The following is a 27,980-nucleotide window of genomic DNA, read 5'->3' as shown; positions in this document are numbered from 1 at the left end:
CACTCACCTTCCTCTCATTACTATATGAGGCCTTTGCTTTTACCTCCTTTTGCTCTGCTCAGAACTTTATTCATTTTTTTCTTTTTTTATTGTGACGCACACGTGAGGCACTAATTATAAACATTTAATTGTGTATATAAAACTCCACCTAACGTGTGTCGTATCCTGCATTTTTGTCCATCTTGGCCAACGCAGGAAAAACCTGCAAATAAATCAAAGTGAACTTCCTATCAATCCTTTGGTGGCACCGCATGCTGTTTTTAGCCAAGTGCTGGCAGGGATGTCAACAGGAGGAAAAGTAGAACATTATTTAAGTAGGTACACATTGTTTTGTTGTTTGTTAGCAGGATTATACAAAATTCCAGACGAGATTAATAATTCTGTGATCTAGCTGGTAACTAAATTACAATACCAAATCCAATTTCTCCCCTTGAAATGGATTGAAATACCATTAATTAATTCCAGCTGTACTTCTGTATCTGGCTCCACTCTACAATAAATGGCTGCTAACTAACGAAAGAACAAAAACACAAAAATGCCACTACTTTCTTTCCTTCTTTTTTAAAATAAATTCTTTATAGATTAACTGATATTTTGTTTCGCCACTTGAATAACGATGGAAAAGGTCCTATCTATTCCAGAATGAAAAATTGTACGATACATTTCGCTATCTCCATGAACATGAAGTAGCCTGCTAACTAACAGATGAACAAGTTAAAACATACTGTATATGATGCTACTTTCTTCTTCTTCTTTAATTTTTTTTTAAAGAAACTTTCAATAGAGGAATTGATGTGCTTGTTTTGTCACTGGTGTCACAATGGATACAGTAAGTTCTTCACACGCTCCAGAATAAAGAATGGTGCTGTCCAGTTGCCGACGTCATGAAACAGTAAGCAGCCTGCCAACTACTTTAGCAATAAAATTAACTAACAAACTAAAATATGTCAAATATGGCACGAGAATTTTCCCCACTCGCTAGAGATACAGTATTTTGTTTTTGTTTGGTTAGAGTCAGAGAACTGCTCCCAGTGCCCCCCAAAAAAAAGAAAAAAAAAGGAGCACACGAGGAATCAGCCTGGTTGCTGATAAAATGGAAAAAGTATGACGCAAGCCTTTCTAATTTTTTTTAGAGACTTTGTTGTTTTGAGTCAGAAGTGAACGGCAGGGGGAAAAAAACAAACATCCACAGTCCATCTTATGACAAACTCAATTTAGTGAGAAATAGCTTACAAGCTAACAAAATCACCCCCACCTCAAAAAATAACATACAGAGCTTTGGGATACGTTCGATTTTTTAAAGAAAATTGTTCTTAGCATCTGAGTTGCTATAAAAATACCCCCCCCCCCCCCCTTTCCGTAATAAAAATAATGGTATGGCCCAGTTGTCTTGCCTCATCTTTCGTGAACCAGAAATTAGCTTGCTGACAAACAAACAAAAAAATGGAGTAAATAAAAGTACGGCCCTAATTGCCCCCGCTTGATGTTATTTTTGACCTACCCATGATCCACCTGTGCCCACTATTTTCTTTGTTTTTGCTGCTATCCTCTCCTGTGTGGCCTTGCGCTGGAAACCACACACCGTGTTGACAATTAAACCATCTTTTAGCCGTGTCCATCATCTACTGTATGGGCAACTAACAGCAGAAAAAGATGAGATACAAAAAAACAACAACCACACACACCAGAGTGTGAGTCTGTCTACCCGCCAAGCGAATACTTTTGATCTTTTATTCAGACCTTGTATGTGTGAGGCCCGCTTTTTGGTGATACTTGTGACGCCTAACAGTGAGGAGGGAGGCTGGTTGGTGGTGTAGCAGTTGTTTGATGTGTGTGTTAAGCTGTCACAGACAGCATGCACACATGGGGTAGGAGGGGGCTAAATGGTTTGGGGGGTTGTGCAGAGACAGCTGGTTCCTCAAGGCTTTTTTTGTGACAGGGTATGAGTCACTCGTGAGATCACCAGCCGAATGTACCTGTTGATAATCCTTTAGCATAAGTAGTGTCAACCTGTTCACCAGATGATTCCATGCCGCTTTAAAATGTAGGGTCAGTTTCATGGGTTAATTAACCTTATAAATTGGTTTTAGCGCTTTTTCTACTCAGATTGCTGTCTGGCTATATGTTAGCATCATATTCATTATATAGATTAGAAATAAACGTGAACATAAAGTAAGATTGTAAAAATCATATCAATTACATTTAAACACCTTCTCTAATCTGGTCGCTACCATTTTGTTATGTGTTTATTGTTAGCATGTTGAATATAAGTTAATGTTAACTTACAATGTTAGAATACAACTATTAACATAGTATCAATTATTTTTAGAAATGCTACCTGAATACTGGATGCTTGTGGTTTGGCTTTAGCACATTCATCACTCAGGTTGCTATCTTGCTATAAGACAGCACACCAACTGTTAGCATGCTAGCATTCGTACCAAAGTCTCATTTAGGAAGAGTACCTGAATCCAGGGTAAAATGTCAAACTTAATCGTTCAACCTTAACACTGTCTCTACTCAGGTCACTAGTTGCTATATTTAACGGTTAGTGTGCTCGTATGTGGTCAATTCTCATTAGAATAAAACTCTAATTGTTTGTGCTTACTTGGATAACTATGCTAGCATTTTATCATTAGAAATTGTAGCCTACTTAACTACAGTACATGTCAAGATGAAGATGTAACTCATCCATTTGCCTTCACGTTTATTTGTAGATTAGGTTGCCATCTTGCTACAGTTCCGCATACTAATAGTAGCATGTTAGCATTTGATCAATTCTCCATTCTGACCAATTGTTAGAATGCTAGCAATGAAACTATTTTCATTATGTTTATATTCAACTTTTCTCACTTGTTCAAGTCTTGCTGTCTACACTTTCCTACATTACAATAAATTCTACAGGATTTAAGTTTAGTGTTTCTTCAGAACATTAATTCTCCAGGTTATAAATGAAAATCAGACCCTGCTAAATGTTCACCTTAGAGTGTGTAGTTATAAATGCTTGCTTTCATCTGGCACCTAACTACATTAATGCTGCCAAAACTGACACTTGAGGCACTAGTAATTTAGTACTGCCAGACATTTTGGTTGCTCTCCCCCTTCATTTGCTCTAATTGTCAAAAACAAATTAATGCAGTTGACACTAGCTTGTTAGACACAAAGGCCTCACGGGTAGGAGATTTTAGCACCTTTTGTTAGGTACAATAAATGTGGCCTCAGTTTCAAAGACAAATACATGTGTCTAACTAAAGTGTGAGCACAATCAGTTGCATAAATGCCTGTGAAGAGTATTGGAAAAGACCCTTTTTGGTAAGACTAAACGGCATTGTCCAAATGGTGCAGCCATACAACGAGCGCTGCGGATGTGGTTGCAACTTTTTATTACGTGACACACTGAGTGACATCATGATCAATTTTGGTAAAACGACTAACATGTAGAAACTGTAAAAAGCTAGCCAATGACGCTACAGTCAGACTGTGCAGGAAATGTGGGCAGAAGTCATATACAGCCTTGCGGAATTCTGTACACACAAACCATATACCGAATTATGAAAAGTGGACATGTTATAAAGTCTCGCCCCAAAAATGTCAATTCAAAAATAACAACAACATTACACATCCATCACGGCTCAGGTTCAGAAAACAGGTGAGCTGTGATTGGTTGTTACCTGAGCCCTTATGATGACCTTTTCAGTCGACAGCAAAATGGCCGCCCCAAGACGGGCGGAATTTGCTGTTTAGCTCATATTCCACAAACACAATATTAATCAGTATACTGTGTTTAGACTAGTGAAGCTACATAGAGTATGTTATCGTAAATAGATTATTCAATATTGGTGCATTTGAGGAGTCTCCAATTTTGATGATAACAGATTGATAAATGTCATTTCCCCCCAATAACAGTCCGACAGTTATCAGCCCGATAGTTATCGTGCATGTCTAATAAATATGATTATTGTTTAAAACATTAAAATGTATTCATTTTCTTATTTAATGTTTTGTTTTTTACATTTATTTTGGGTAGCGGTGAGGTGACCAGGAAGGCTATAGTAAACAAAAAGGAAAAAACAAACAAACAAACAATTAGAAGTAGAACCCTGGTGGCCATAAAAATAAAAATACTGTAAATTTAGAAATATGAATAGAACAAGAGGAATAAGCGGTTCAGCAAATGGATGGATGGACATTAACAACAAACTATATATAAATAACAACAACAACAATAATAATAAAAATAAAAAAAATAGTTAAAATGCTAAACACAAAATAAATGCAATTAGGTCAAATATTACCAATGACAAAAACAACTTAATGCATGCAAATTGTATGCAACATAGAAATAAATACATTCATGAATCCAAATCAATTGTTTTTAAATTAGCACAGCAAATATTTAATTTTGATTACTCAAGACGAACTCCGATTCACCTACTATTGTCTACAATGGAACAATGTCATCACTGTGGACTTCCTTGAGGTCGTCAAGCACATGTGCATGAGGTGTTTGTCTGACCTTATGAACCACATAACCCTGAGTAGACATCCAGAGCTGAGCCATGGCAGCTTTTCCTAATGAGCTGCTCACCTTTCTGGGGGGGGGAACACATGGAGATCCAGCTTCTGTTTAGAGGTCGGCCGGGAGACTGTGTTGATAGCAACCTTCCTGCTTTCCACTTGTTGTCTCCTAAACCAGAAGTAGCCCAGATGAAATGTTTATATGATATAAATATACGGAGATGGAAATCCCCAGTAGTGTTCATGCAAAAATTATAAATAGGTCAGATGTGAACTTACATGACAAAAGTTGGAATCAGAAGCAACTCATATCAATTGAGCTTGTTTACACAGGTGACGTGTAGGGTCGCCGTGTGCAGTTGGCGGTCACTTCCTGTCCTGAAAAAAAAAAGGAAGAGGCTGGGGTGAAGGAGAATCATGTACAACTTGCAGAAAAGAGATATGTTACTGGCCAGAGCACATAAAAAAAAAATCAACAACAAAGATCACTGTGCTGTTTCCATGACAACTTAGGGCAAAAGGCCCCACTGCAAAAATGTAACAGAGAAACAACAGGGACAGTTGCCACAAACACAGATGGACAAGTGCATCATTTAAATTTACAATTAAAACACAAAGTATTAAATAGAAAATACATATCACCACTGATTTCCCCTCCTGTGACGAAACTCACTAACATGCGCTAGACCAGGGGTATCAAACATATGGCCCGTGGGCAAGAACTGGCCCATCTAATCTGACCAGTGAGGACCAGTGTTAATTTTGACAATAAATTTAAATTTAGTTTTACTTGTAGTTTTTTGACTAAAATTAATTAAAGTTTTATTTATAATTTAGTCATCTGGTTGTATTTTAGTTTTAATCAAATTTTAGTCTGTGAAAATAAAGAGCAATTTTAGTCGAAGAAATTTCACCTACATAAAAAAAGTGCATAATTGCCTGAGATTAATTTGACAGCTGCACAATGAATGGTAAATGAAAGGTTTGGTCTACGATGCTTTGCGTGTTATCTTAAATGAAAGTTAATGCAGTTTGGTTTGATACACATGTGCCATCAACATACGTCTTCATTTGCGCAATCAAAAAAAAAATTGTGCCATGACATTATTCCCGTGGGAAAGTGTGACGAAGAAGAAGTCCAACAACAGTGTGTGAATTATTTTAAAATGTTCTCCAGGATTTAGCAGGTTTCGCGTGTGCGACTCCATGCGTAACATGAACCGTTTTATGGACCTTTGCGGACGTCTAACCTTCAGAAATGTTAAAACTTGAGCTGAGTTTGGTTTCAAGGCTCACTCATGAGAACACACGTGCATCCAACACAAACACACATGCTTACACAGAGAGTGTGTAACACTGACTGAAACACAATAAGCTATTGTAACCTCAAACCCAGAGGTCTTGACTCCCATGTGCTTTTGTCATTAGTTTCAATTATAAGGCCATGAAGTCAGCCTGTGATGACACGTACATCCCTTGCTTGGACACACACAAAAATCTTTTGCTTTTAAACACGCTTTAACTTTAATTATTTGTACAGATTTTTTTATTTATATATTTTTTTAAACAAAACCTGATTCATATGACTTTGATTTTTATGTTGGGCACTTGTTGAAATATTGGGAAGTCTTTCAAACCTAGACATGGCAGGTGCTGACGAATATTCCCCGGGTGATAGTGGACCACTGGTTTAAACCATTGTCATACCATTTTCAATATGTACTAGTAAATAGTTTAAATATAACTGTTGATTTCTATATTGGATTCCCTGGTTAAAGGTAACTGCATAAAAACAAAACATCTTACTTTTTGTTGCCTAATCTTATGTTGCCGTTATTGTTATCAGGCCTCAAGGCAGGTTGTCTGACCCACTTCAGGGCAATCAGTGTTTGTCAGGGCCAGAGCAGGACTCTCGCTTTTTTTTTTTCTTCTTCTTCTCAGTAGTACCCCCAAAACCCACCCCCCGACCCCCACAGGACTCTGTGTGTATCCTCTTCAACCTCCCCATTTCCTTATCAGTAATGAAAGGGGATTGGATGGACGGGAAGAGGGGAGACAGTGTGGGGATGTGAGCCAACAATTGCAGGAAGTAGCTTCAGATCAGCGTGAGATTAAGTGCAATAACTTGCAAACTCATAAACATCACCGGTGAAGAGATAAACATAAACACAAACTCACAAAATGTCATATATTAAGACCAGTGCTCAAAACATCTTCACTCATCAAGCGAGAGAAAAGAACGACCTTTAGACTGGATAATCTTTTTCTTTCCCATAAGAATGAATGGAAACGTAATCCAGGCCAATCTGTATATTTATAAGCAACATTCTCATCTGTCATACAACATACAAGTATAAAACTAAGGTTCCCTACAGATACAAATTAAAGTGAAATGAAATCTGGTACAATTTTTGCCTCCAAAGTCACACAGAACTTTAGAGTGTGTTCAGATTCAGACAACTTAATAGCTTGTAGCTTCCCAGTGTGCATTCATACTTGGAGTTAGTCCATGAATGAATAATAAACACATTGACGCACAGGACAGAGAGAGATGTGAATCGTCCACATACCTTACAAGACCTCAGCTCAGAGAGCATGTTTTTGCTTTTTTCCCCCTAAGTATTCCAAAAAGCAGACAGACATTGTCTCAATATTTACGTCAAACATGTGACCACACTCATTGTTACTTATAAACACAGAGCTTTGTTTGTTTTACACTTAGAAACAGTTAAGAAACGACTACTTTGTAATCAAACGAGTGTTTTTACATATTGATGACAGTGGTTATTTTTTATATAGTTGTTGAAATGTTGCACCAAAATACAGGGACAGTTTGCCCCTGTAACTGTAAGAGTTTCCATTATTTCCTGGATAGTAAATAAAAGTCTACTTCCGTTTTTTTCCCTACCAATGAGAAAAAAGGTGTTTCACGCAGACAAGAATTCCAACTGTATTTCCAAAGTGCATCAAGTAGTGAAGAGAATCGATGGCTGTATACACTAAATCCAAAACAGGACTTCAATATGGAATATGGATTACTAGACACACAATTTTGAAAAAGAAGCAATAAAGTGAATTGTGATGCTGAAAGTTAAAAAATGCAAGATGAAGAGGTGGGTGATGGAAAAGGGGTGGTGTATAAACAGCACCTTTTGGGGTCATGCAAAGGTCCCTCGAAAAGAGAAAACTTGATATTTGAGGATGTGTTAACAGGAGCCTTATCAATTTTGTCCAACACAATTGTTATCTATTAAAAGTGTTCTTTAACAAATAAATAAATAAGTTTTTCTGGCAAATCATCAGATTTTTTTCTCTCTAACGGATAAAAACTATAAATATATCCCCAGGTCGAATGTTTCATATTGTGAAGTCAACCTTACCATAAGAGGATAATAGAGGTTTTCTCTTTTAACGCAATGCATCATGGGATAAATTTGATATTCTAATGACCATTGTTCTTCACTACGTTTCAAGATGCATTGTGGGATGAATTGGGGGCACTGAAAAGTGGATAACTCGTAACTAAAAGGTGGACTCATCACATATTGCATTCCAGTGGATAAGGATTTGATTTCAAACAATTTAGGTGCAGTCTTCATTTTTCATGCATGTTTTTGCGATGTGGGCCAGAGTAACTTAGAGAAAACCCACACGCGATTGGAACCCACAACCTCTTAACTGTGATGCAGATGAGATAACCACTACTCTACCATGCTGAACCCAAAAAGCCAATTGGAATTATAATGCAAGTGTCTTTTTAAAACGTATCATCTTAATGTTCGGATGTTTAATGAGGGCATTGAATGTCGCACACACGTGCTTTTCTAATGCAGATGATCACTTCAAGGGCCTTCAGCAAGAATAAGAACATTGGAAAGTGTGCCTGTCAGAGCGGTGGACATAAAATCAGAAAAAGATCCCCACATTAAAAGCTAAAATGGTAAAAAAAAAAGAAAAAAGTGAGGTGGACTCAAATGACCAACATAGAGGGTCTAATCACACTTTTCCAACTTTTAATGCAGGCCATGAACGTTGCACACATGCTTTCCTAATGTTGATGACCACTTCAAGGAGCCTCAAAGAAGAACAATAACTTTGGAGAGTGAGCCAAGCAGAAAAAAAGATATCATGTATATATATATAAAAGGAGGGAGATCCTGACAATGATGTCTCATATCCGACCACAAATCTTAATAAAAGACAAAAAGCCGACATTCACCATACGCATGGCCGGCTACTGTTATCCTGAGGAAAACCATTAAAGGACACACACACTTCCTGGTTGTCATGCATTGAAAGAGCATCTGTGGCGCTGCTGACCTGCGTTGCCACGCTACTTCCTGTCTCACACGTGCAACTCTCCCTTCAATCTGTGTTTTCTGACCAAACATGGAAAAAGGATTACAAGGAAACGCAGCGCAAGGTCCGAAGTCACGCATGCATAACATTGATAGGAACGACATGATTATCCATTGCAAGCTCAAACCATAGCCATCATAAAACCTTTATTAACTCATTTGTTCCCAAAAATGTATAAAAAGAAACATATTTAGACGTTTTTCTTTGTTATGCTAGAGCATACTGAAAGCTTTGATTCAGCCTCTGACCCGAGTAAACCCCCCCCAACATATTTTCAAAAGGAGTTGTAAAAATATACTGAGTATGCACAGCTTCTTATAACTGGAGCCGTGGCTGTGCTCAGAATTAACCAATCATATTCAAAATCATGTTAAATACGAATCATCACACACCTGCCATTATGTAAAGTGCGTCTGATTAACACCAAATAAAGTTCAAATGTTCTAGTAGGCTTTTCCTGACAGTTTCATAATCACATCACTCTTTGCCATAAGTGGTCCTTGTTTGTTGCGGCATGACTAAACTATGGTAAACCTGCAATATATGTTGCATTCATTTGTTTCCCCCTCAAATTGGGTAAATAAAATGTATTAATGTAGTCATTCGTCTCATTAAAGGGGAAGTCAACCGTAAACATTTATTGACATTAATATGTTATATGTGACCTCACCGGTCTAAACATGACATTCTGATTAATATTACAAATCTGTAATAGGAGTTATGCAGCAAAATCCAGACGCTTTTTAGCCATCTCGTTGGGGCGGCCATCTTGCCACTTGCTGTCTGAAGATGACATCACACATGCTCAGGCAACGGCCAATCACAGCACACCCGTTTTCTTAAGCTGAGCTGTGATTGGTTGTTATCTGAGACCAAAGGAACTGTGATGTCATTTTCCCTTCATAGCAAGTGGCAAAATAGATAAAAACTGCTGTATTTTGCTACTTAACTCATATTCCACTAATGCAATATTAACCAAAATACCGTATTTAGACTAGTGGGGCTGCATAGAACATAATATTGTCTAGAATTTTTGGGGGGAGGTTGACTTTCCCTTTAAATAATTGATTGTTTGTAAATAAAATACATTGTTCAATACATTTAACATGTTTTATTTCATTTAAAAAAATTGGTTACAAGCCTAATATGTGGCTGTTGAGCACAAAAGTTTGACGCCCACCCTTGCTTTAGATGCTCACTGAGCTGAAGTCCAACAACATTTGATGATGTCACATCATGACGGTTTGACCTCCTCTTTTGTTATTATTCATACAGTTGAGTACAAGAAGAAATCGAAAGATGATATTTAACCAGCCGCCTACTGTTTTTTTTGTCTTTTGGCCCTAACCTCCATGACTCTAATCCCCTTTTGGGTAGAGGTCACAGAAAGGGCACAGAGGGGATAAAAGGTGCAACTTTGTTACCAAAAAGCTTGAGACGAGCTTTACAGCTCACCAAGCCCAGACTTTAATCTCCCAGACGCTTCGCACATATGGCCCCCTTCTCTACGATATTGCCCGTCCACCGCCAGTCAAAACAATACACATCACAAACTCAGTTGGATTGACACGCACAGACAGGAATTCAGTTAAGATCATGTTCATTATTATCATTTTTAATATCGTCATTATTATATTTTCATTATGTAGCCATGTTGATTAACAGAGTTGGTTCCATGATGTTCATAAGCAGCTTTGCTTCGGCTATTTAAGCTATTACTGCAATTGAAACATTACAAACCGAAATTCTCCAAAAGTTGGGACACTATACAAATTGTGAATAAAAACTGAATGCAATTATGTGGAAGTGCCAAATTTCAATATTTTGTTCAGAATAGAACAGATGACAGGCCAAAAGTTTAAACTGAGGAAATGTATCATTTTAAGGGGAAAATATGTTGATTGTAAATTTCATGGTGCCAACAAATCTAAAAAAAAGTTGGGACAGGTAGCAATAAGAGGCTGGAAAAGGCAATTGCACTTACAACAAACAGCTGGAAGACCAGTCACCACTAATGAGGTCCATTGGCAACTTGATTGGAGTATAAAAAGAGCTTCTCGGAGTGGCAGTGTCTATCAGAAGCGAAGGTGGGTAGAGAATCACCAATTCCTCCAATGGACAAGAACAACCCAAGTTGTTATCAGCACTCCGTTTATAAGCTTGCATCTGTGATGGTATAGGGTTGCATGAGTGCGTGTGGCATGGGCAGCTTCCACATCTGGAAAGGCATCGTCAATGCAGAAAGGTATATTCAGATTGGAGAACAACATATGCTTCCCATCCAGCCAGAAGATCTTGCATTTCTCAGCACGATAATGCCAGACTACATGCAGCACCAATTACAACATCATGGCTGCATAGGAAAAAGATCCGGGTATTGAAATGGGCAGCCTGCGGTCCACTTCTTTCACTTCTAGAGCGCATTTGGCGTATCATGAAGGGGAAGGTGCAACAAAGAAAGCCCAAGACAGTTGAACAGTTAGAGAGACGCGTGTTAGACAAGAATGGGACAGCGTTCCTATTTCTAAACTTGAGAAACGTGTCTCCTCGATCCCCAGACGTTTGCAGACTGTTGTAAGAAGAAGAGGGGGGGTGCCTCACAGTGGTGAAAATGACCTTGTCCCAATTTTTTTTTTTTTCGATTTGTTGACACCATGGAATTTAAAATCAACCTAGATTTCCCTTAAAATGATACATTATCTCAGTTTAAACTTTTGACCTGTTCTCTTTGTTCTATTTTGAATAAAATATTAAAATTTGGCACTTCCATATAATTGCAACTTTTTGGGAATTGGATTTGTAAAACTTCACACAGCGTTTCCTTAAAAGTGGTTACCGGTGGTCGGTGCTGGATTTCACTTTCCTTTCTTTGATCCTTCCTCGGGTCTCCTGACAATCTCACGACTCTTGCTGGATTCTGAAGTATTCGGTTTAGGTGAACGGTATGGGATTTTTTTTTTATAGGTTTTAGGTGAATTAATGAGTACACACTCACACACGCACATACAAAATAAAAAAATAAATAAAAAAGAGAGCAATGATGGTGACATGTCGAATCGGTAAAATTACCAAATGAACAATACTGAGCTCTCAGAAGAAAATAAATAAATAAAGTGGTTACTGGACCACAAATGTCTGCCTGAGTCAAACTGTCACCATTATAAAACCTAAAAAAGCTAATATTTCGGGCAACATTTTAACATTAAGTAACAATATCATGCAAATCAACCAATGTGCATGGTTCCCATTTGGTGTACTACTCACACTTTGATGAGGTGTAGCAGCACACTGAAAGTGAAGGGTTGATGAAGTTGAGTCAACTCGCTCACGCATTGAGCTGTTACACACCAGAAGCTGTCATAAGTATAAAAAGAAGTCTAGCGTTAGGATTAGTGACGGTAAAATATTCAAACAATGAATTGTGCACTCACCATTCATTCGCTGACGGATGTGGACAATCGTAAATTTTAAAACCTGTTTGCTATTTACAAACAGCAAATGTTAATTGTTTAATCTGTACATGTTTAAACATTTGTATTCACTTTATATCATTAGTATTCATTGTGGGATGTGTCAGTGCATTCCACTCAAAGTACCACATAATATACTGTGTATAAAGTTATCAGTGTTTGATTTGAAGACATGGGCCTTGAGGCAGGCTGCAGCTGACCTTCATCATTCAGACACGTAAAAGTGAAGCTAAGCAGCGCAAAGTGAGGCGCAATAACCGCCGCTGTGGGACTTCTCCCCCATTTGAGATGCTAATTCCCGGCCGAGCTGAAAGAGCCGGAGAAACAGGTGTCCGAGGAAGTGTGCGGGTAGGCAGCGTGTGAATGTTAACGAACACAGGCTGTACTGTATTACTCAACGATGCCTCGGCTCTGTGCGTGAGTGGCATTTTGCTCTCTTGTCTCATTGTCTTTGTTTAGGATTAAATAATGCCATCATTGTTTTCGGGATGGTGGCCAGTCTTTACAATCAAACCTTGCATGTATGGATTTGACACAGTTTTTTTTACACTATTTACACACCACAGCTTGATCCAAGTGGTCTATTATTGGATTACACAAGTTTGTACGTCTTAATCATTCATTAGTGTGTTGTCTTGTAATCTCCCAAATGTTTAAGTAGCAGCTAAGTAGCGCCATCTATAGACAATGGAATGCTTTTCATCTGAATAGAAAAATAGGGGAGTATGCCAAACCTAGTGGTTGGCACAGACGACTACCTTGCAGTTGAGATTCAGATTTGGAATCTCAGCTCTGGCCTTTACTGTGTGCAGTTTGCAGCTTCCTATCACACTCTAAAAACATAGATGCAGGGTTAATTAAAGTCTCTGAATTCTCCATAGGCATAAATGCTGGTGAACATTAGTTTGTCTAGGTGCCCTGTGATTGGTTGGCGACCAGTCGTGGGTGCACCCCTCCTTTTATCCAAACTTGACTAACAGGTGGTTACATTCTAAAATATTCTAGTCTATAAGCTTGCTGTGAACACTAAAAGACACATTGGAAATGTTTCAATACCCACCACGGTCCCTTTATAAAGTTGATTGCAGACAAAAATGCATGACACTTTTTAAACAAGTTTATCCCATATCATAGCAATCATCATATCCGTAGGTTAATGCTTTACCTCTGATTTTAATTACTGCTCCACGCCCCTAAAAGTGCAAAAGAAACATTTCGAGCTTACATGTCATTGTAAAAAAAAAAAAAAATTGTTGTACATTCATTGGGCTGCATTTGTGTTAGGATTGTATAAAAATACACATCATTTTATATAGCTAGCTCAGAAAAGTGGGCTGGCTGTAAACTGGTTGCATGACACCGACAACAACCACCTCCCAATGTTGGAGTGTTATTTTTTTTCCCATTAATAGTCCTTGAAAGTCTTTATGCCCAGCATCCCTGATTTTGCATTCACGGTCGCTCATTTCATTCCCAACATGATTAAACACTCCCGGTCTGACAGATACTGTACAACACACCCAACAAAAAAATCTTTGGCTTGGTGGCACAGCAATGTCCCTGAACAAAGTTTCCTTCATTTAAAAAAAAGAGGTGGAGTTGTCAAAGTAATGTGAAGGTGTTATGCATTCAGAAACGTATAACCACAGTTGTTCAGACTGACACAGAGGCTAGCAAAGTAGCAAAAATAAAGTTTGCTGGCAACATGTGTAGCATGGGAAACCACCAGACACAACATTAAGTACATATGCGCAACTTCGTGATATCCAACATGAGAACTTTTCATAAAGCTCACGTGGTGGATCTTAATAGTTGAACCTAATATTGTGGCCGGTGAGTAGGTTTACCATTTTCTGTTCTGACATAATCAGAATGCTTCTTTGCAGTAGCTGTTAAAGTCAGTTAGCATGTTAAGTCATGCACACCATAGAGCTGCTTCATCCTCTCAGTCTGATCAAACCTTAGGGGGGGAAAGTGCAAACTAGTCATCATCGCCACCTGCAGTTCATTAGGGGGATTACACATTTATAAGAGGTGTGCAGAAAGCTGTTTTAATATTTATAGTCTATATCCTTTATATCCAGCTACTATGCACTAGTACAGAAAGCTGTTTGTCATCACTAGTAAAACAATTCAGCACACTAGTAGAATGAATGTCTCATTGCTGACATTCTTTGAAAATTCATTTAACATCCTTTTCATATTTTGTCCTCACTAGTAGGTAAATTTTATAGCATACTAGAAGAAAAACTGCATGTTACTAGTGAGGCAAAACTGTGCACACGTTGACAACTGTGTTCTACTAGTACTATTAATGACATTATAAAATTATACTAGTCATCTAGCGCTTCACTTCATTAATGTCACACAGACGTGGAAGGCAGTAGTGGAAAAACGTTACTACTAAGGACGTCATTCCACTAGTACTCTACACTCGCTTACTAGTGAGTACAAACTGTGTACTAGTACCTGAACCATAAGCTGGATATCAAAGATATTGAATAAACTTGCAATATACGTTTCACACTTTTGACTTCAGTAACATTCCAAACTGACTAATGTAATTTACAAATATGATAGTGTTATGAAATTCTACACATTTTAGGAATCATGAGTGTTTAAGAAAGTCCATTTCAGTGAAATTTCAACATCTCCGTTGCGGAATGACTGGCGTGCTCACTGTGCTACAGAAACGTGTCATGCTCGGCGCTGCTTACACTCTCTTTGGACGCGTGCATGCTCATTGGTTTCAGGAGTGGCGACGGAACACCGAGAAGCAGCGGCGGTGTTTTATCCATCTCCTGCGGCGGCGGTAGAACGCTCTTCTTACGCCTCTCCCTTTTGGCCTTGCGAGTGTCCTTGGCGTCATCTACTTCTGAGGGAGATTCCACAATGATGGTGGGCCGCTGCCTCAAATCCTGCCGGGCCGGCGGCTCGGCGGCCATGACTGCCTTGGCGCCGTGCATCCTGGGAGGGGATCTGTAGTGGAGGTCGCCGTGGGTTTCTTTCCAGCGCCGCAGCTGTGCCAAGTGCTCTTTCTCGATGTCTTTCGTCGATATGGACAGCTCGATGGTCTGAATTACAGTGGATGACATTGGCACATTTTATTCACAAAATGATAAAATAACCATAATAGCGGACCACAGGACATCATGACGAGAAAGAAGCAGCAGGATCGCAGGAGTGCTGGAGCCTATGCCAGCTAACTTCGGGCAACAGCGATTGTGATTCGATGATTTGTTTTGGAACCTATACTCCATTAGTCCATTATTAGCTAAAAATGTGCCAAGAAACTATGTTGAAGTCAGAGGAAAAGCTTCATTTAGTTAAGGCCATAGTGTTGCCCAAAATAAAAATAGTGTTTTGCATGCCATTGCAATTTTCTTTCTTTCTTTTGTGTGTGCAGATTTCAGCAAGAAGAAAATAGTGTATGTGAGTGAAGTTTATGTAATTCAAACAATTTATGAAGACACCGGGAAACTGTTTTAAATTGTGTGTGCGTGTTGGATTGGCTTATTTAACTGAAATTTTAAGGTCACAAAAAGTTCCATCCTTATTATTGAGTTTGTGGCTATAAGAATGTCAAAAGTTAAGACTGTTTCAGATCGGTGTTTTTTGTTAAAGCTGTTAAAATTACAGATTTGTACACATTTATATGCAGAAACAATGCCCTGATGTGTAGAACAAGTCCTAACATGTTTACAAAAACTGCATCGATAAGCCTATAAAAAGCTCTTCTAAATAGAAGCAATCAGGGCAAAAACGCTAAGAATGTGACGTCATGCGCGCTCGCGTCGCCAGGCAGAGTTTACAATTCTTTTTTTCTCACTTCCGCACTGTTGTTTTAATTTCTTTTTTGCGTGATTTGAATGTGTTGCTGGAATGCTCAAAAAATAAAATACAATACAATAAAAATAAAAGTTTCCACTTCTGCGCCATAACGCGCAGAAGAAGAAGTGCTCACCTTGAGACACTTGGGATAAACAACACGACTGCAAGTGCAAGCTTTTACATTGATAAATATGGAATCTGCCGGGAGAAAGAAAAGGACGCGTTCGAGCACAGCTGGAACTCCGGCACGGCAACTTCAGCGTCTTTCCAATAAAAAGTTTATATAAACAGAACAGACACACGTTTTCAATGCGTTCAAGAATAAGTTTGAAATGAAGCATAACATAAAAAACATAAAGAGGAACAAATGAATTTGAGCTTTATTGTGTATTTGAACTACAGTATCATGGCCTAAAATATTACTAGATAATAATAATAAATTATTTGCAAGAAACTGCACTATATCACGGTAATTTAAAAAATTTGATTATCTGTGCAAGCAATTTATTCAGAATTGCTCTATCATTCTATCAGTTGAAATCATCTTTGCTAGTCTGTAAATAGTGGCCTCTTGCCAGAGGAGTTTCTGTTCGCTCGTTCTTGTACAGGCATGCGCGGCTCATGCACGAGCATCGTGGAGGTTGCATTTACACTTTAGCCCAGAGGTGGCAGTCGAGTGTAAAAAAAGTTTCAAACTCCTTAAAGCAACTTTAACCCCTAGGCGTTATTGTGTTATTTTTTGGCTTTTTGTTGGTTCTGACCAAGCCATTTCAAAATAAAATACTGCCCATGGCTTTTAAAGGCCGCTTTGTTCATATTTTAGAACTCACCAAATTTGATCACCACCAAAAGTGGGCCATATGGAGTCAACAGTGTTAAAAAAAAAAAAAATGCCATCATGTTTTTACTACTGAAAAATCTGTAAAAAATATTGTATTTTGGAGCTTGTGGTTAGTAGCACCAATTTACATTCATAGAGTGAGTATAAACTCACCTCTTGTATCAGGTAACTCTCCTGCATGTATTGTGGAGGTATGGCCCGGAGACACTCCATAGTTTCGTAGAGACCCGGGCATGTCTTCACCTTCTCATGAGTTCCAAGCATGCATTTGAGGAGGACCAGGCCCACGCGAAACAGTATCTTCACTCCTAAGAGCAAGAGAAACGACTTACTTTGAGAGCAGATACAGCTGGGGAAACCGCATAAAAAACATTAAAAAAAAAAATTTTAAAGACAAAGTTTTTTGTACTTTATGGAAGTGTAATCGCAGGATCTTGAAGAATTTGAGTGTATAGAAGAGGGGTGGGCAAACTCAGTCCTCGAGGGCCCGAGTCCTGCAGGTTTTGGAGGGTACCCTCTTTCAATACAAGCTGATTCCAATCAACGGGATCGTTATCAGGCTTATGCAGAGCTTGGTGTTGGAGAAGAGAAACCTCCAAAACCTGCAGGACTGCGGCCACCGAGGACCGAGTGTGACCACCCCTGGTATAGAACATAGATGGATAAAAAGCTTACTTTAAAATGAGATATTTACATGTAAATGCTCTTTCACCATTTGGCTAAAGCTGCAACTAACCTTTGAACTTTGACAACAGAATACCTTTGTGCTTGTGTTTTTTTTTTTTAACAATGTAAAATATGGACCTCCGTTCAATAAGAGTTGGGACACACTGGACAGAATGTGAGTGACAAATCTCACCCTCACAGAGGAACATGTCCCACACGCGGAGCACGGACGCCCAGGGCAGCGTGCGGGAGAAGGCGCACATGAACCACTCTGTCATGTACAAGATGGGCTCCAGCTTGTGTTGCTTGAGGTGACGGTGTGCCGTGGGAGACACTCGACGCAGCAGAGCGTGCAGGATCTCTCCGTCCAGCTGGATGGCCTCCTGCGGGGGACAACGTGGACACATTAAGCGGACGGATGCACAGACAGGACCGAGTCCTTTTCTTCCTTGGCTCGCTTAATCGTTTTATCTCATCTCATTATGCTATTAGTTAGTTGGTGTATCGGTATCAGTCAAGGGACAGATCTAAAGACACAATGTTCACAGTAGAGGGTGGGAAATGCTGGGAATGGCACTGTGGATCAGATAAAGACTTTAAACATTAAAAAAAGGCAACATATTATACTGTCTTTTTTACGAACTATGATTTTTACTGCACAAATGAAAACAAGTGTTGTTGTTTTTTTAATAGTTAATGTATTACAGATTTAGTTCATTACTAGCTAGTTTGCATGTCAAACCCGACAGTGAGTCTCACAATACAGTGAACCCCAAACACACCCACTCTATAGGTGAAACTAAAATTTATAGACCCCTACTCTGGAGTATGGCAATGTGTCAATAACAATAAAGGCTTTTCTATTCTATTCTGTTTCTATTTTGAAACATGATTCAGCGAGGAGTCAAGTTACTATTTTATGGCAAAGCAGCCTCGGAATTGTTCAAGATGCACACATTAGGCTGACTTTCACAGACTAATGAGGTTGAACACAAAATGTGAACCTTTACAAAGAATTATTATTTTTTTGACATTGTATGAAAGATAGTAAGAATGTAATATCAGTAGAGTTATGTCAAACGAAAAAGGTAGTAGAGTTTGAAACCAACATATTGTTAAATTAGTACTTTAACCTCACACAGTAAGAAACCAAAGATTGAATATAATGAGATTGTGCACATTGTAATGTGTAAAGTCACAGTGTACGACATACAGGGTTAAAGTGGATAATAAATGACATGGTGAACACTATGAATAATATGACAGTTGTGTAATTGACCGTTGTTAAAAAAAAAAAACTGAGTGTGCATCTTACCAGCCCTGTACTGTAGTATCCAGGAAGGTACTTCTCACAAATCTGGACCAGGACCCAGAACGCATCCTAGGACACAACACAACTCTTTCATGTTAGCGAAGGACCTATTGGAAGGAGTATATTTGTTTGAAACTGCTTTCATTGTGTACTGTATCATTAGATGTCTGTAGTTTGATTTTACTGGGGCCCGGCATGTGGATTTTTTTTTTTTAGCCTGACGCTGATATTTGGCAGGATAAAAAATATTCCCAATTAATCGTCATTCCCCGGCTCAGTGCCTTTGGTGGCGGCAACGTTTGCATCAAAGACAATGCATTTGGATTGAAAATAAATCATAACTTGGTCATTTCTCAACCGATTTTCATGAAGCTGACTTTTTTTCGTCAACGCCAAAATCTGTGCTACCAAATACAGAACATGCATCCTTGATAATTAGGTTTTTCTGACATCAACAAACATAGAACGTGGCAACACTTTGCCCGTATGAGCTTTAACATCGCCATAGGTAGAGTGTATCATGACTACCTATATGCCACTCAGTTCCCAGAATGCATTGCGAATGCATTTAATTCATGAAGTGACAAGGGTGCCAATCCTTGTCATATACTGTATGTGCGTTCGTGTTAATTTATACCTCAGCAGGCATGTGCATGAGGAGCACAGCGGCGACTGGAGCCTGAGCCTGACAGTAGCCCTCCTCGGGACGGTGCAGGGTGTACGCCTTCAGCACTCGGAATAAGTCTTGCTGCCTGCATGTGTGGAATAGATGGATAAATAGATCATTTATTAATCCTGTTTTTTTTTTGTATCCCCTCAATGATTTTCAATGGCAGTCCATTTTTAAGAATATTTAAATGCATTATATTTAAAGGATTTGTTTATTTCATTTTTCATTTCATTTCATTTTTATTTGTTCGAAGGCGAGCGTCTGGTGGCCGGGCCTATACCCATGGGGACCGGCCGGGCACAGCCCGAAAAGGCAACGTGGGTCCCCCTTCCCATGGGCTCACCACCGGTGGAAGGGGCCAAAGGGGTCGGGTGCGCAGTGAGTTGGGTGGCAGCCAAAGGCGGGGGCCTTGGCGGTCTGACCCCCGGCTACTGAAGCTAGCTCTGGGGACATGGAATGTCACCTCTCTGACAGGGAAGGAGCTCGAACTGGTGTGCGAGGCTGAGAAGTTCCGACTAGATATAGTCGGACTCACCTCCACACACGGCTTGGGTTCTGGTACCAATCCTCTCGAGAGGGGCTGGACCCTCTTCCACTCTGGAGTTGCCCACGGTGAGAGGCGCAGAGCAGGTGTGGGCATACTCATTGCCCCCCAGCTAGCCGCCTGTACGTTGGGGTTTACCCCGGTGAATGAGAGGGTAGCCTCCCTCCGCCTTCGGGTGGGGGGACGGGTCATGACTGTTGTTTGTGCTTATGCACCGAACAGCAGCTCAGAGTACCCACCCTTTCTGGAGTCCTTGGAGGGTGTGCTGGAGAGCGCACCCCCTGGAGACTCCCTCGTTCTACTGGGGGACTTCAACGCTCACGTGGGTAATGACAGTGAGACCTGGAGGGGCGTGATTGGGAGGAATGGCCCCCCCGATCGAAACCCGAGTGGTGTTTTGTTACTGGACTTCTGTGCTCGCCACGGACTGTCCATAACGAACACCATGTTCAAGCACAAGAGTGTCCATATGTGCACCTGGCACCAGGACACCCTAGGCCGTAGTTCGATGATCGACTTTGTAGTCGTGTCATCGGACTTGCGGCCGTATGTGTTGGACACTCGGGTTAAGAGAGGGGCGGAGCTGTCAACTGATCACCACCTGGTGGTGTGTTGGCTCCGATGGCGGGGTAAGATGCCGGTCCGACCAGGCAGGCCCAAACGTACTGTGAGGGTCTGCTGGGAACGTCTGGCAGAATCCCCTGTCAGAAAGAGTTTCAACGCCCATCTCCGGCAGAGCTTCTCCATTGTCCCGGGGGAGGCGGGGGACATTGAGTCCGAGTGGACCATGTTCCGCGCTTCAATTGTTGAGGCGGCCGATCGGAGCTGTGGCCGTAAGGTGGTTGGTGCCTGTCGTGGCGGCAATCCTCGAACCCGCTGGTGGACACCAGCGGTAAGGGATGCCGTCAAGCTGAAGAAGGAGTCCTATCGGGCCTTTTTGGCCTGTGGGACTCCGGAGGCTGCTGACGGGTACCGGCTGGCCAAGCGGAATGCGGCTTTGGCGGTCGCTGAGGCAAAAACTCGGGCATGGGAGGAGTTCGGTGGGGCCATGGAAAACGACTTCCGGACGGCTTCGAGGAAATTCTGGTCCACCATCCGGCGTCTCAGGAGAGGAAAGCAGTGCACCGTTAACACTGTGTATAGTGGAGACGGAGTGCTGTTGACCTCGACTCGGGACGTCGTGAACCGGTGGGGAGAGTACTTCGAAGACCTCCTCAATTCCACCAACACGCCTTCCTTTGAGGAAGCAGGGTCTGGGGACTCTGAAGTGGGCTCCCCTATCTCTGGGGTCGAAGTCGCCGAGGTGGTTGGAAAGCTTCTCGGTGGCAGGGCCTCGGGGGTGGATGAGATCCGCCCGGAGTTCCTGAAGGCTCTGGATGTTGTGGGGCTGTCGTGGTTGACACGTCTCTGCAGCATCGCGTGGACATCGGGGACGGTGCCTCTGGATTGGCAGACCGGGGTGGTGGTTCCCCTTTTTAAGAAGGGGGACCGGAGGGTGTGTTCCAACTTTAGAGGGATCACACTCCTCAGCCTCCCAGGTAAGGTCTATTCAGGGGTGCTGGAGAGGAGGGTCCGTCGGGAGGTCGAATCTCGGATCCAGGAGGAGCAGTGTGGTTTTCGTCCCGGCCGTGGAACAGTGGACCAGCTCTACACCCTCAGCAGGATCCTCGAGGGTGCGTGGGAATTCGCCCAACCAGTCCACATGTGCTTTGTGGACTTGGAGAAGGCGTTTGACCGTGTACCTCGGGGAGTTCTGTGGGGGGTGCTTCGGGAGTATGGGTTACCGAGCCCCCTGATACGGGCCATTCGGTCCCTGTACGACCGATGTCAGAGTCTGGTCCGCATTGCCGGCAGTAAGTCGAATTTGTTTCCGGTGAGGGTTGGACTCCGCCAAGGTTGCCCTTTGTCACCGATTCTGTTCATAACTTTTATGGACAGAATTTCTAGGCGTAGCCGAGGCGTTGAGGGGGTCCGGTTTGGTGGCCTCAGCATTGCATCTCTGCTTTTTGCAGATGATGTGGTGCTGTTGGCTTCTTCAAGCCGTGACCTCCAGCTCTCACTGGAGCGGTTCGCAGCCGAGTGTGAAGCGGTTGGGATGAGGATCAGCACCTCCAAATCCGAGACCATGGTCCTCAGTCGGAAAAGGGTGGAGTGTCCTCTCCGGGTCGGGGAGGAGGTCCTGCCCCAAGTGGAGGAGTTCAAGTATCTTGGGGTCTTGTTCACGAGTGAGGGTAGGTTAGAGCGGGAGATCGACAGGCGGATCGGTGCAGCGTCTGCAGTGATGCGGACGCTGTATCGGTCCGTTGTGGTGAAGAAGGAGCTGAGCCGAAAGGCGAAGCTCTCGATTTACCGGTCGATCTACGTTCCTACCCTCACCTATGGTCACGAGCTGTGGGTCGTGACCGAAAGAACAAGATCCCGGATACAAGCGGCCGAAATGAGTTTCCTCCGCAGGGTAGCCGGGCTCTCCCTTAGAGATAGGGTGAGAAGCTCGGTCATCCGAGAGGGACTCAGCGTCGAGTCGCTGCTCCTCCACGTTGAGAGGAACCAGTTGAGGTGGCTCGGGCATCTGGTTCGGATGCCTCCTGGACGCCTCCCTGGGGAGGTGTTCCGGGCATGTCCTACCGGCAGGAGGCCCCGGGGACGACCCAGGACACGCTGGAGAGACTATGTCTCTCGGCTGTCCTGGGAACGCCTTGGGGTCCCGTCGGATGAGCTGGCTGAAGTGGCTGGGGAGAGGGAAGTCTGGGCTTCCCTGCTAAAGCTGCTGCCCCCGCGACCCGACCCCGGATAAGCGGAAGAAGACGACGACGACGACGATTTGTTTATTTATTTTTTAACCAATGGCAGTCCATTATACGCAGATTTCCGTACACACAAACTATAGTGAAACAGGCAGCCGACTGACTGGTGCTTACCCGTGTCCCCCTCTGGCTGAAAACATTTGATGGAAGGGAAACTGCCGGTGGAGGTCTCTCTCGATGACATCCACCCATTTGGGATCTCCGGGTTGGCTGTCCAACTCCTAAACGCACAATTTGGTAAGATGATTAAAAATGCGTCGCTGTGTGTTCCACACTAAAGGGGACAATAGACTTTTTAAATGGACTAAACTTAAAAATACAAATTGCTGGGTCTGTGGCGTGCCTCCTTACCCATGTTCTTCTTCTTCTTCTTCTCATGTGTGAAATGAAACAATTAGCCTAGTTTTTGGAATCTGCCTCCTTAAAATGCATCAGCAACTCCAATGTGTCTGTGCCAGTTTCACTGTACTATTGTATTTGTTTCTACATTATTTTTCAACCATTTGTCATGTAAGTAATTCTGTCTTGGTGTTCATTGCATTCACCATTCCTGTTTACACTAGTAGCAAAGTTGTCATGTTTTAAGTTAGCCAAAAGTTGTTACTCTAAAAAGTGTTATACTGTATTTGAGGGGAAACGTATGCCAAGAAGTATTTGTGTTAACTTAATATTTAGATTAATACTGTGTCAAACAATATCAGTTCAAATAAAACACATTTTCATCACGCTTTTAAATGCAAGTATCGGTTCACGGTATTGGTAAATGCAATAAGCACATGGTCGGGAAAAAAAGTGGTATCAGTGAAGTCCATTGTTGGAGCAGTGGAATGAGTACTGGAGGCACTTTAAATTCCAGTTGCACAAAACAAGAAATGTTAAGCTGACCTGGAACTTGCCCCGGTTTTGCTCCTCCTTCACTTTGCCTCCCGTGAGGTAGAGCCAAGCGCGACCACGCAATGATGGCGGGATCCCCTTCTGACAGCGTTCTTTCACCTGGTTCCGACATAGAGAGTTTTCAGGAAAAAAATACACAAATAAAGTCTGGGTTTGAATTACCATCAGTGGGTGTCAAAGATTAAACGTGTGTGTTTTTATTTCTATTTCTGTTTGCAACCTCAACATGGAAGAACGTGAGAAGAACAGAATGTTACATGAAGTAAGCGGAATGCAGTTGGACTCAAAACATTTTTATTTATTAAGAATTGTGTTTTTGTACGTGTTTAACAAAAGAGGCATTTTCCAAGTACTTATATTCACATTATTGGTTAAGACATTTTGATTTACAGTACAGTATTCTTATAGTTCTATTATTTTTAAAGAAGTTGATTTCATAGGGGAATGATAAAAATCAAAAATTGGTTTGGGTATTTTCATTTCATTCTGTAATTCGAAGCGAAGAGGGAAGTGGAAAGTGGATTTTTGTAGGAAAATGTGGCTATTTTATTTCAAGGCTACACTGCCCAGGCCAGATATCAACAGTGTACATGTCATTTATCTTTTTTCGTGCGGCAGTTTAGAATGTTACTTAAAATATTGCCTGTAAAGTGAAGAAATTATTTCAGACCTTTAGATACTGGTAAACATTTTTCTTTTCTCCAAACAATGCTGAACGCGGGTAGTGACATAGCAGCCTCTCAGAAAAGTAATTGATCGCTGTGCGTGCTCTGTCTTGTCATTTACGCACTTGAAAAGGGCAGCATCCTATCAGAGCTCGTCTGCAATGGGAGAGCTTGTTTTAAACTACCTTTAACAATCTGGTAAAGTTTTAAAACAATCACAACTACTGTGATAAATAGACGACTGAACTTAATTTTAATACGTCATGTGACGTTTACATCGATCTCCCGTGTGTCGCACGGCTGAAAAACGGCTGTTCTGATGACTGCAGACAGTCTCATTGGTCCACTGTGACCTGTTTGGTATTTGCACTGGTCAGATGTGATGAGACTATCAGTAAATGTATTATTGGCATGAAGCAATATAGTAAAAATCCATGAATTAATCATGTCAGAGTATTTTTTTTTAGGTTGACCAGAGTTGCAGTTTTTATTCAGCCATATATTCCACAAATTTCAAGAGTAACTTGACTCCTGGTCATGGCACCCACCCAGCTCTGCATATATTCATAAAGGAGTGTCTGTTTAAAAAAAATAAAAATGTTTTTGGGGCAGGCAAGCAAATACCTTTTTGTGTTTTTTAGCCATCCATTTATCCCAACTGTTGAGCATCTCCAGCCATTTGGCCTCTCGTTGCCTCAGCACCTCTGCGGGGATTTCTTCTGCACTGCGGATACAAAATCAAACTATAAAATACTTTCTTCTCAGTTGTAACTGTGTTCTGTCATAAATAGGGAAGGCTGTGACACTAGAAATTTCTGATCTTTTCCTTATTCATTCAGACAGGAAACGGATCTAGCAGCGCAATAGCCATCATCAGCAACCAAGTTTCCTGAAAACAGGAAGCTGCGGGAGAACTTTGTCCTAGTTCCCTTTCACTAACACTATTTGACTTAACTATAGTACCGCTACAAGATCTCACTTTGCTATATTACAATGAATGACATCCACATCCAGTGATTTTAAATTACACTATAATCTCTGTGATGGCAGATTTTAATACAGCTGGTGTATGTAATGTGGCTGCAATATAAAAGTAACTGGCAGAACAATTACATACAACTCTTTATGATAGAAGGTACAATTTATCTGCGACTTATTAACCTATTACCATTCATACAACAGAATACTGTAATGGATTTGTGTTCAATTAAACAGGCGCAGATTTCACAGTAAGTACATAGAATTTTCTAGTGTACTACTTACAAAAAGTTTAATTTGGCATGAATTTCAGGATGTCTTTAATTTAACTTGAACTCTAGTTGACCTTCTCCAAAATGTGTGTGTGTGTGTTTCCAAAGACATTGGACAGTTGGACATTTACAAGAAGGTCAAATAAAGTTTACCTGCAAAAATGTAAAGTACATTTTAGGTTCATATTGAAATTTGACCCGAAACACGATTAAGCCACTTTTTGTGAGTAGTTTGGCTTAAAAAAGCTTGTAAAATACAGCGCTAGTCCAACATACTGTCTCTTTTACAGACCTCAAAATGATTTAAATGAATTATCATTCATTTCATACATATGTATATATGTTTTAACTAAATAAGAATACTTACTTGAGTCCCGGATACTGCTGGGCTCCACCTGTGAAGCCGTACTTGTCCACCTCTTTCTCCCCAGACGTGTCAGTGCCATCCGAGTCTAGTGTGACTGCATCGGAGCCAAACGACCGAGTGCTCCCGTTGCTTGTCAGCTGCTCCGCGCTACCCTCAAAGTCAAGCTCTCCATCGTCGGTTTTTGCCATTTAGCCAACATTTATCTTCACGGAAAAACCGCCTCGGTAAAAACGTAAACCACACTGGCCTCGGGTTATTTTTTACTCGCTTAAACCTCCATAATAGCTCAACTACTGTCACGGGCTATGCTAACTACGGTGGCTAAGAGGGGAATGCTTCTTATCTTGTTGCTGTTAATAAGCCCCCATACTTAAAAGTTGCATTTTGGACTTACCGGTATTATTGTTCTACGAAAATATTCATATTTAATAGCGCTCGCTAAAGTCATGAGGCGTGTGCGGACTCGGAGCTAACGTGCTAGCATCACACACACCTGTCAGCTGAATGGTGTTGTCGCTAAATCTCTGCTACTGTCAGCAGGAATGCAGACTAGCACGTTAGTACATAAACAAAACAACTCTCTACCGCCCTCTATGGACTCAACAACGCACTGCAGCTTTACAAGGACGCTCAAACCAGAGTAGACGCGTTACAAACTAAAAGTAGCCTGTAAACGTTCGAAAACGATAAACGGAGAGGAGACTTGTATTTTTACAAAAGGCAACCCAAGAAGACTGACAAACTCGAATACTAAAACGGTTCCCAGGTGTCTTCTACGAAGGCCTCTTTTGCTAGGGCAAGCACGACTTCCCCCTGTGGTTGGGTAGGTGTATTACAATAACTAGTCACGCGGCCATCCCACGTTTTGAGAGATACAGCTTGGCCAGGTCATTTGTATTGAGGATATGAGATTAAAAAATAAATGTTCAAATGTGTATGGGAAATAATTTTGTTTAATAATAAAATTACTAGCACTATTTTTTTCATTAGTCATAATTAAGTTATATTGAGTGTTCTTATTTTTTTTTTTTTAATGAACATTTTTGTATTTAATTTTTGAAGAAAAAAAACATTTTAACTTTTGTACATTTATTTTGGCAGTTTTGGTACTCCATACCATCCGAGTTTGTATTTCAATTTCTGAATACTTGCTATAGATTATTTCTTAGCACCGAAAGGTACTTTTAATAAAAGCAAAAAAAAATATCGAGGAAAAAACACCTACAAAACAATGTAACACCAAAAATAAATAAATCCCGTGTAAATTTGCTATTAAAAACTAACAATGCCAGTGTCAAGACGACTAATGAAGCCTAACGTGATTGGCTGGACATGAGATAGCCGTTAACCTCTGGTATTTTTGTGCGAACTGAATTTGAATTTAAACTTTGAATTGTGCGACTATTAATTTCTTGGGATATTTATTTAACATTAAAAATCAGATGGATGTAATATACTGATGTTAGAATTTTAAGCCCATCGAATTTTGCAGATTTAAATGAAAACTGATCAAAGGGAGCTATAATGAATCAAGTCAAAAACATTTTTTAAATATAAATACTATATATTTTATTTAAATATTGTACATTTTTTGAAAACATTTACATCAATTAGACTTGCATTGTTACTCTTGACAGTTGTACCATTCATTCACCCATACAAATATCGCTTGTTGGAAAAAGGACAATACCATTCGTATAGATGGCAGAAGCACCTTTGCTTTGATGGGGATAACACATGGGAAGATGGGTTTCTCCCCATTGGGGGTTTGCAGACTGCATTGAACAAC

General features: G+C 40.9%; 1 protein-coding gene and 1 long non-coding RNA gene across 3 annotated transcripts; both read right to left on the bottom strand.

Annotated features, from left to right (window-relative positions):
- Window positions 1–4,586: 4,586 nt before the first annotated feature.
- LOC144034136 (uncharacterized) lies at window positions 4,587–12,594 on the bottom strand. Its single transcript, XR_013288163.1, has 3 exons — window positions 12,142–12,594; window positions 4,798–4,896; window positions 4,587–4,687 (listed from the first exon to the last, which is right to left on the bottom strand). It is a non-coding gene; the product is annotated as an uncharacterized LOC144034136 (long non-coding RNA).
- Window positions 12,595–13,449: 855 nt separating this feature from the next.
- LOC144034292 (TBC1 domain family member 10A-like) lies at window positions 13,450–26,916 on the bottom strand. 2 transcript variants are annotated; one of them, XM_077543011.1, is made up of 10 exons: window positions 26,192–26,916; window positions 25,199–25,298; window positions 23,901–24,008; window positions 23,130–23,236; window positions 19,635–19,749; window positions 19,001–19,066; window positions 17,879–18,068; window positions 17,173–17,327; window positions 15,065–15,421; window positions 13,450–14,307 (listed from the first exon to the last, which is right to left on the bottom strand). In XM_077543011.1, the coding sequence occupies exons 1-10, from the start codon at window positions 26,377–26,379 to the stop codon at window positions 14,302–14,304; spliced, it is 1,392 nt and encodes a 463-aa protein (XP_077399137.1). In that variant the 5' UTR covers window positions 26,380–26,916; the 3' UTR covers window positions 13,450–14,301. The 2 variants fall into 2 exon arrangements, with proteins under 2 accessions (XP_077399137.1, XP_077399135.1); XM_077543009.1 differs by having other exon boundaries at window positions 13,450–15,421; window positions 26,192–26,914.
- Window positions 26,917–27,980: the final 1,064 nt, after the last annotated feature.

This window comes from Vanacampus margaritifer, chromosome 14 (genome assembly GCF_051991255.1).
Source record: "Vanacampus margaritifer isolate UIUO_Vmar chromosome 14, RoL_Vmar_1.0, whole genome shotgun sequence".
NCBI lineage: Eukaryota > Metazoa > Chordata > Actinopteri > Syngnathiformes > Syngnathidae > Vanacampus > Vanacampus margaritifer.
Note: the sequence above shows the minus strand (reverse complement) of the source record. Positions and strands in the feature narration are given on the sequence as shown.

What these genes read in the sequence shown, in the direction of transcription:
- LOC144034292 (XM_077543009.1), bottom strand. Translation starts at nt 26,379, where the DNA reads ATGGCAAAAACCGACGATGGAGAGCTTGACTTTGAGGGTAGCGCGGAG. An exon ending in TCATGCACATGCCTGCTGAG is followed by an intron (nt 19,067 to 19,634) that starts GTATAAATTAAC and finishes GTTGTGTCCTAG; the next exon opens with GATGCGTTCTGGGTCCTGGT. An exon ending in GATACTACAGTACAGGGCTG is followed by an intron (nt 18,069 to 19,000) that starts GTAAGATGCACA and finishes TGTCCCCCGCAG; the next exon opens with GAGGCCATCCAGCTGGACGG.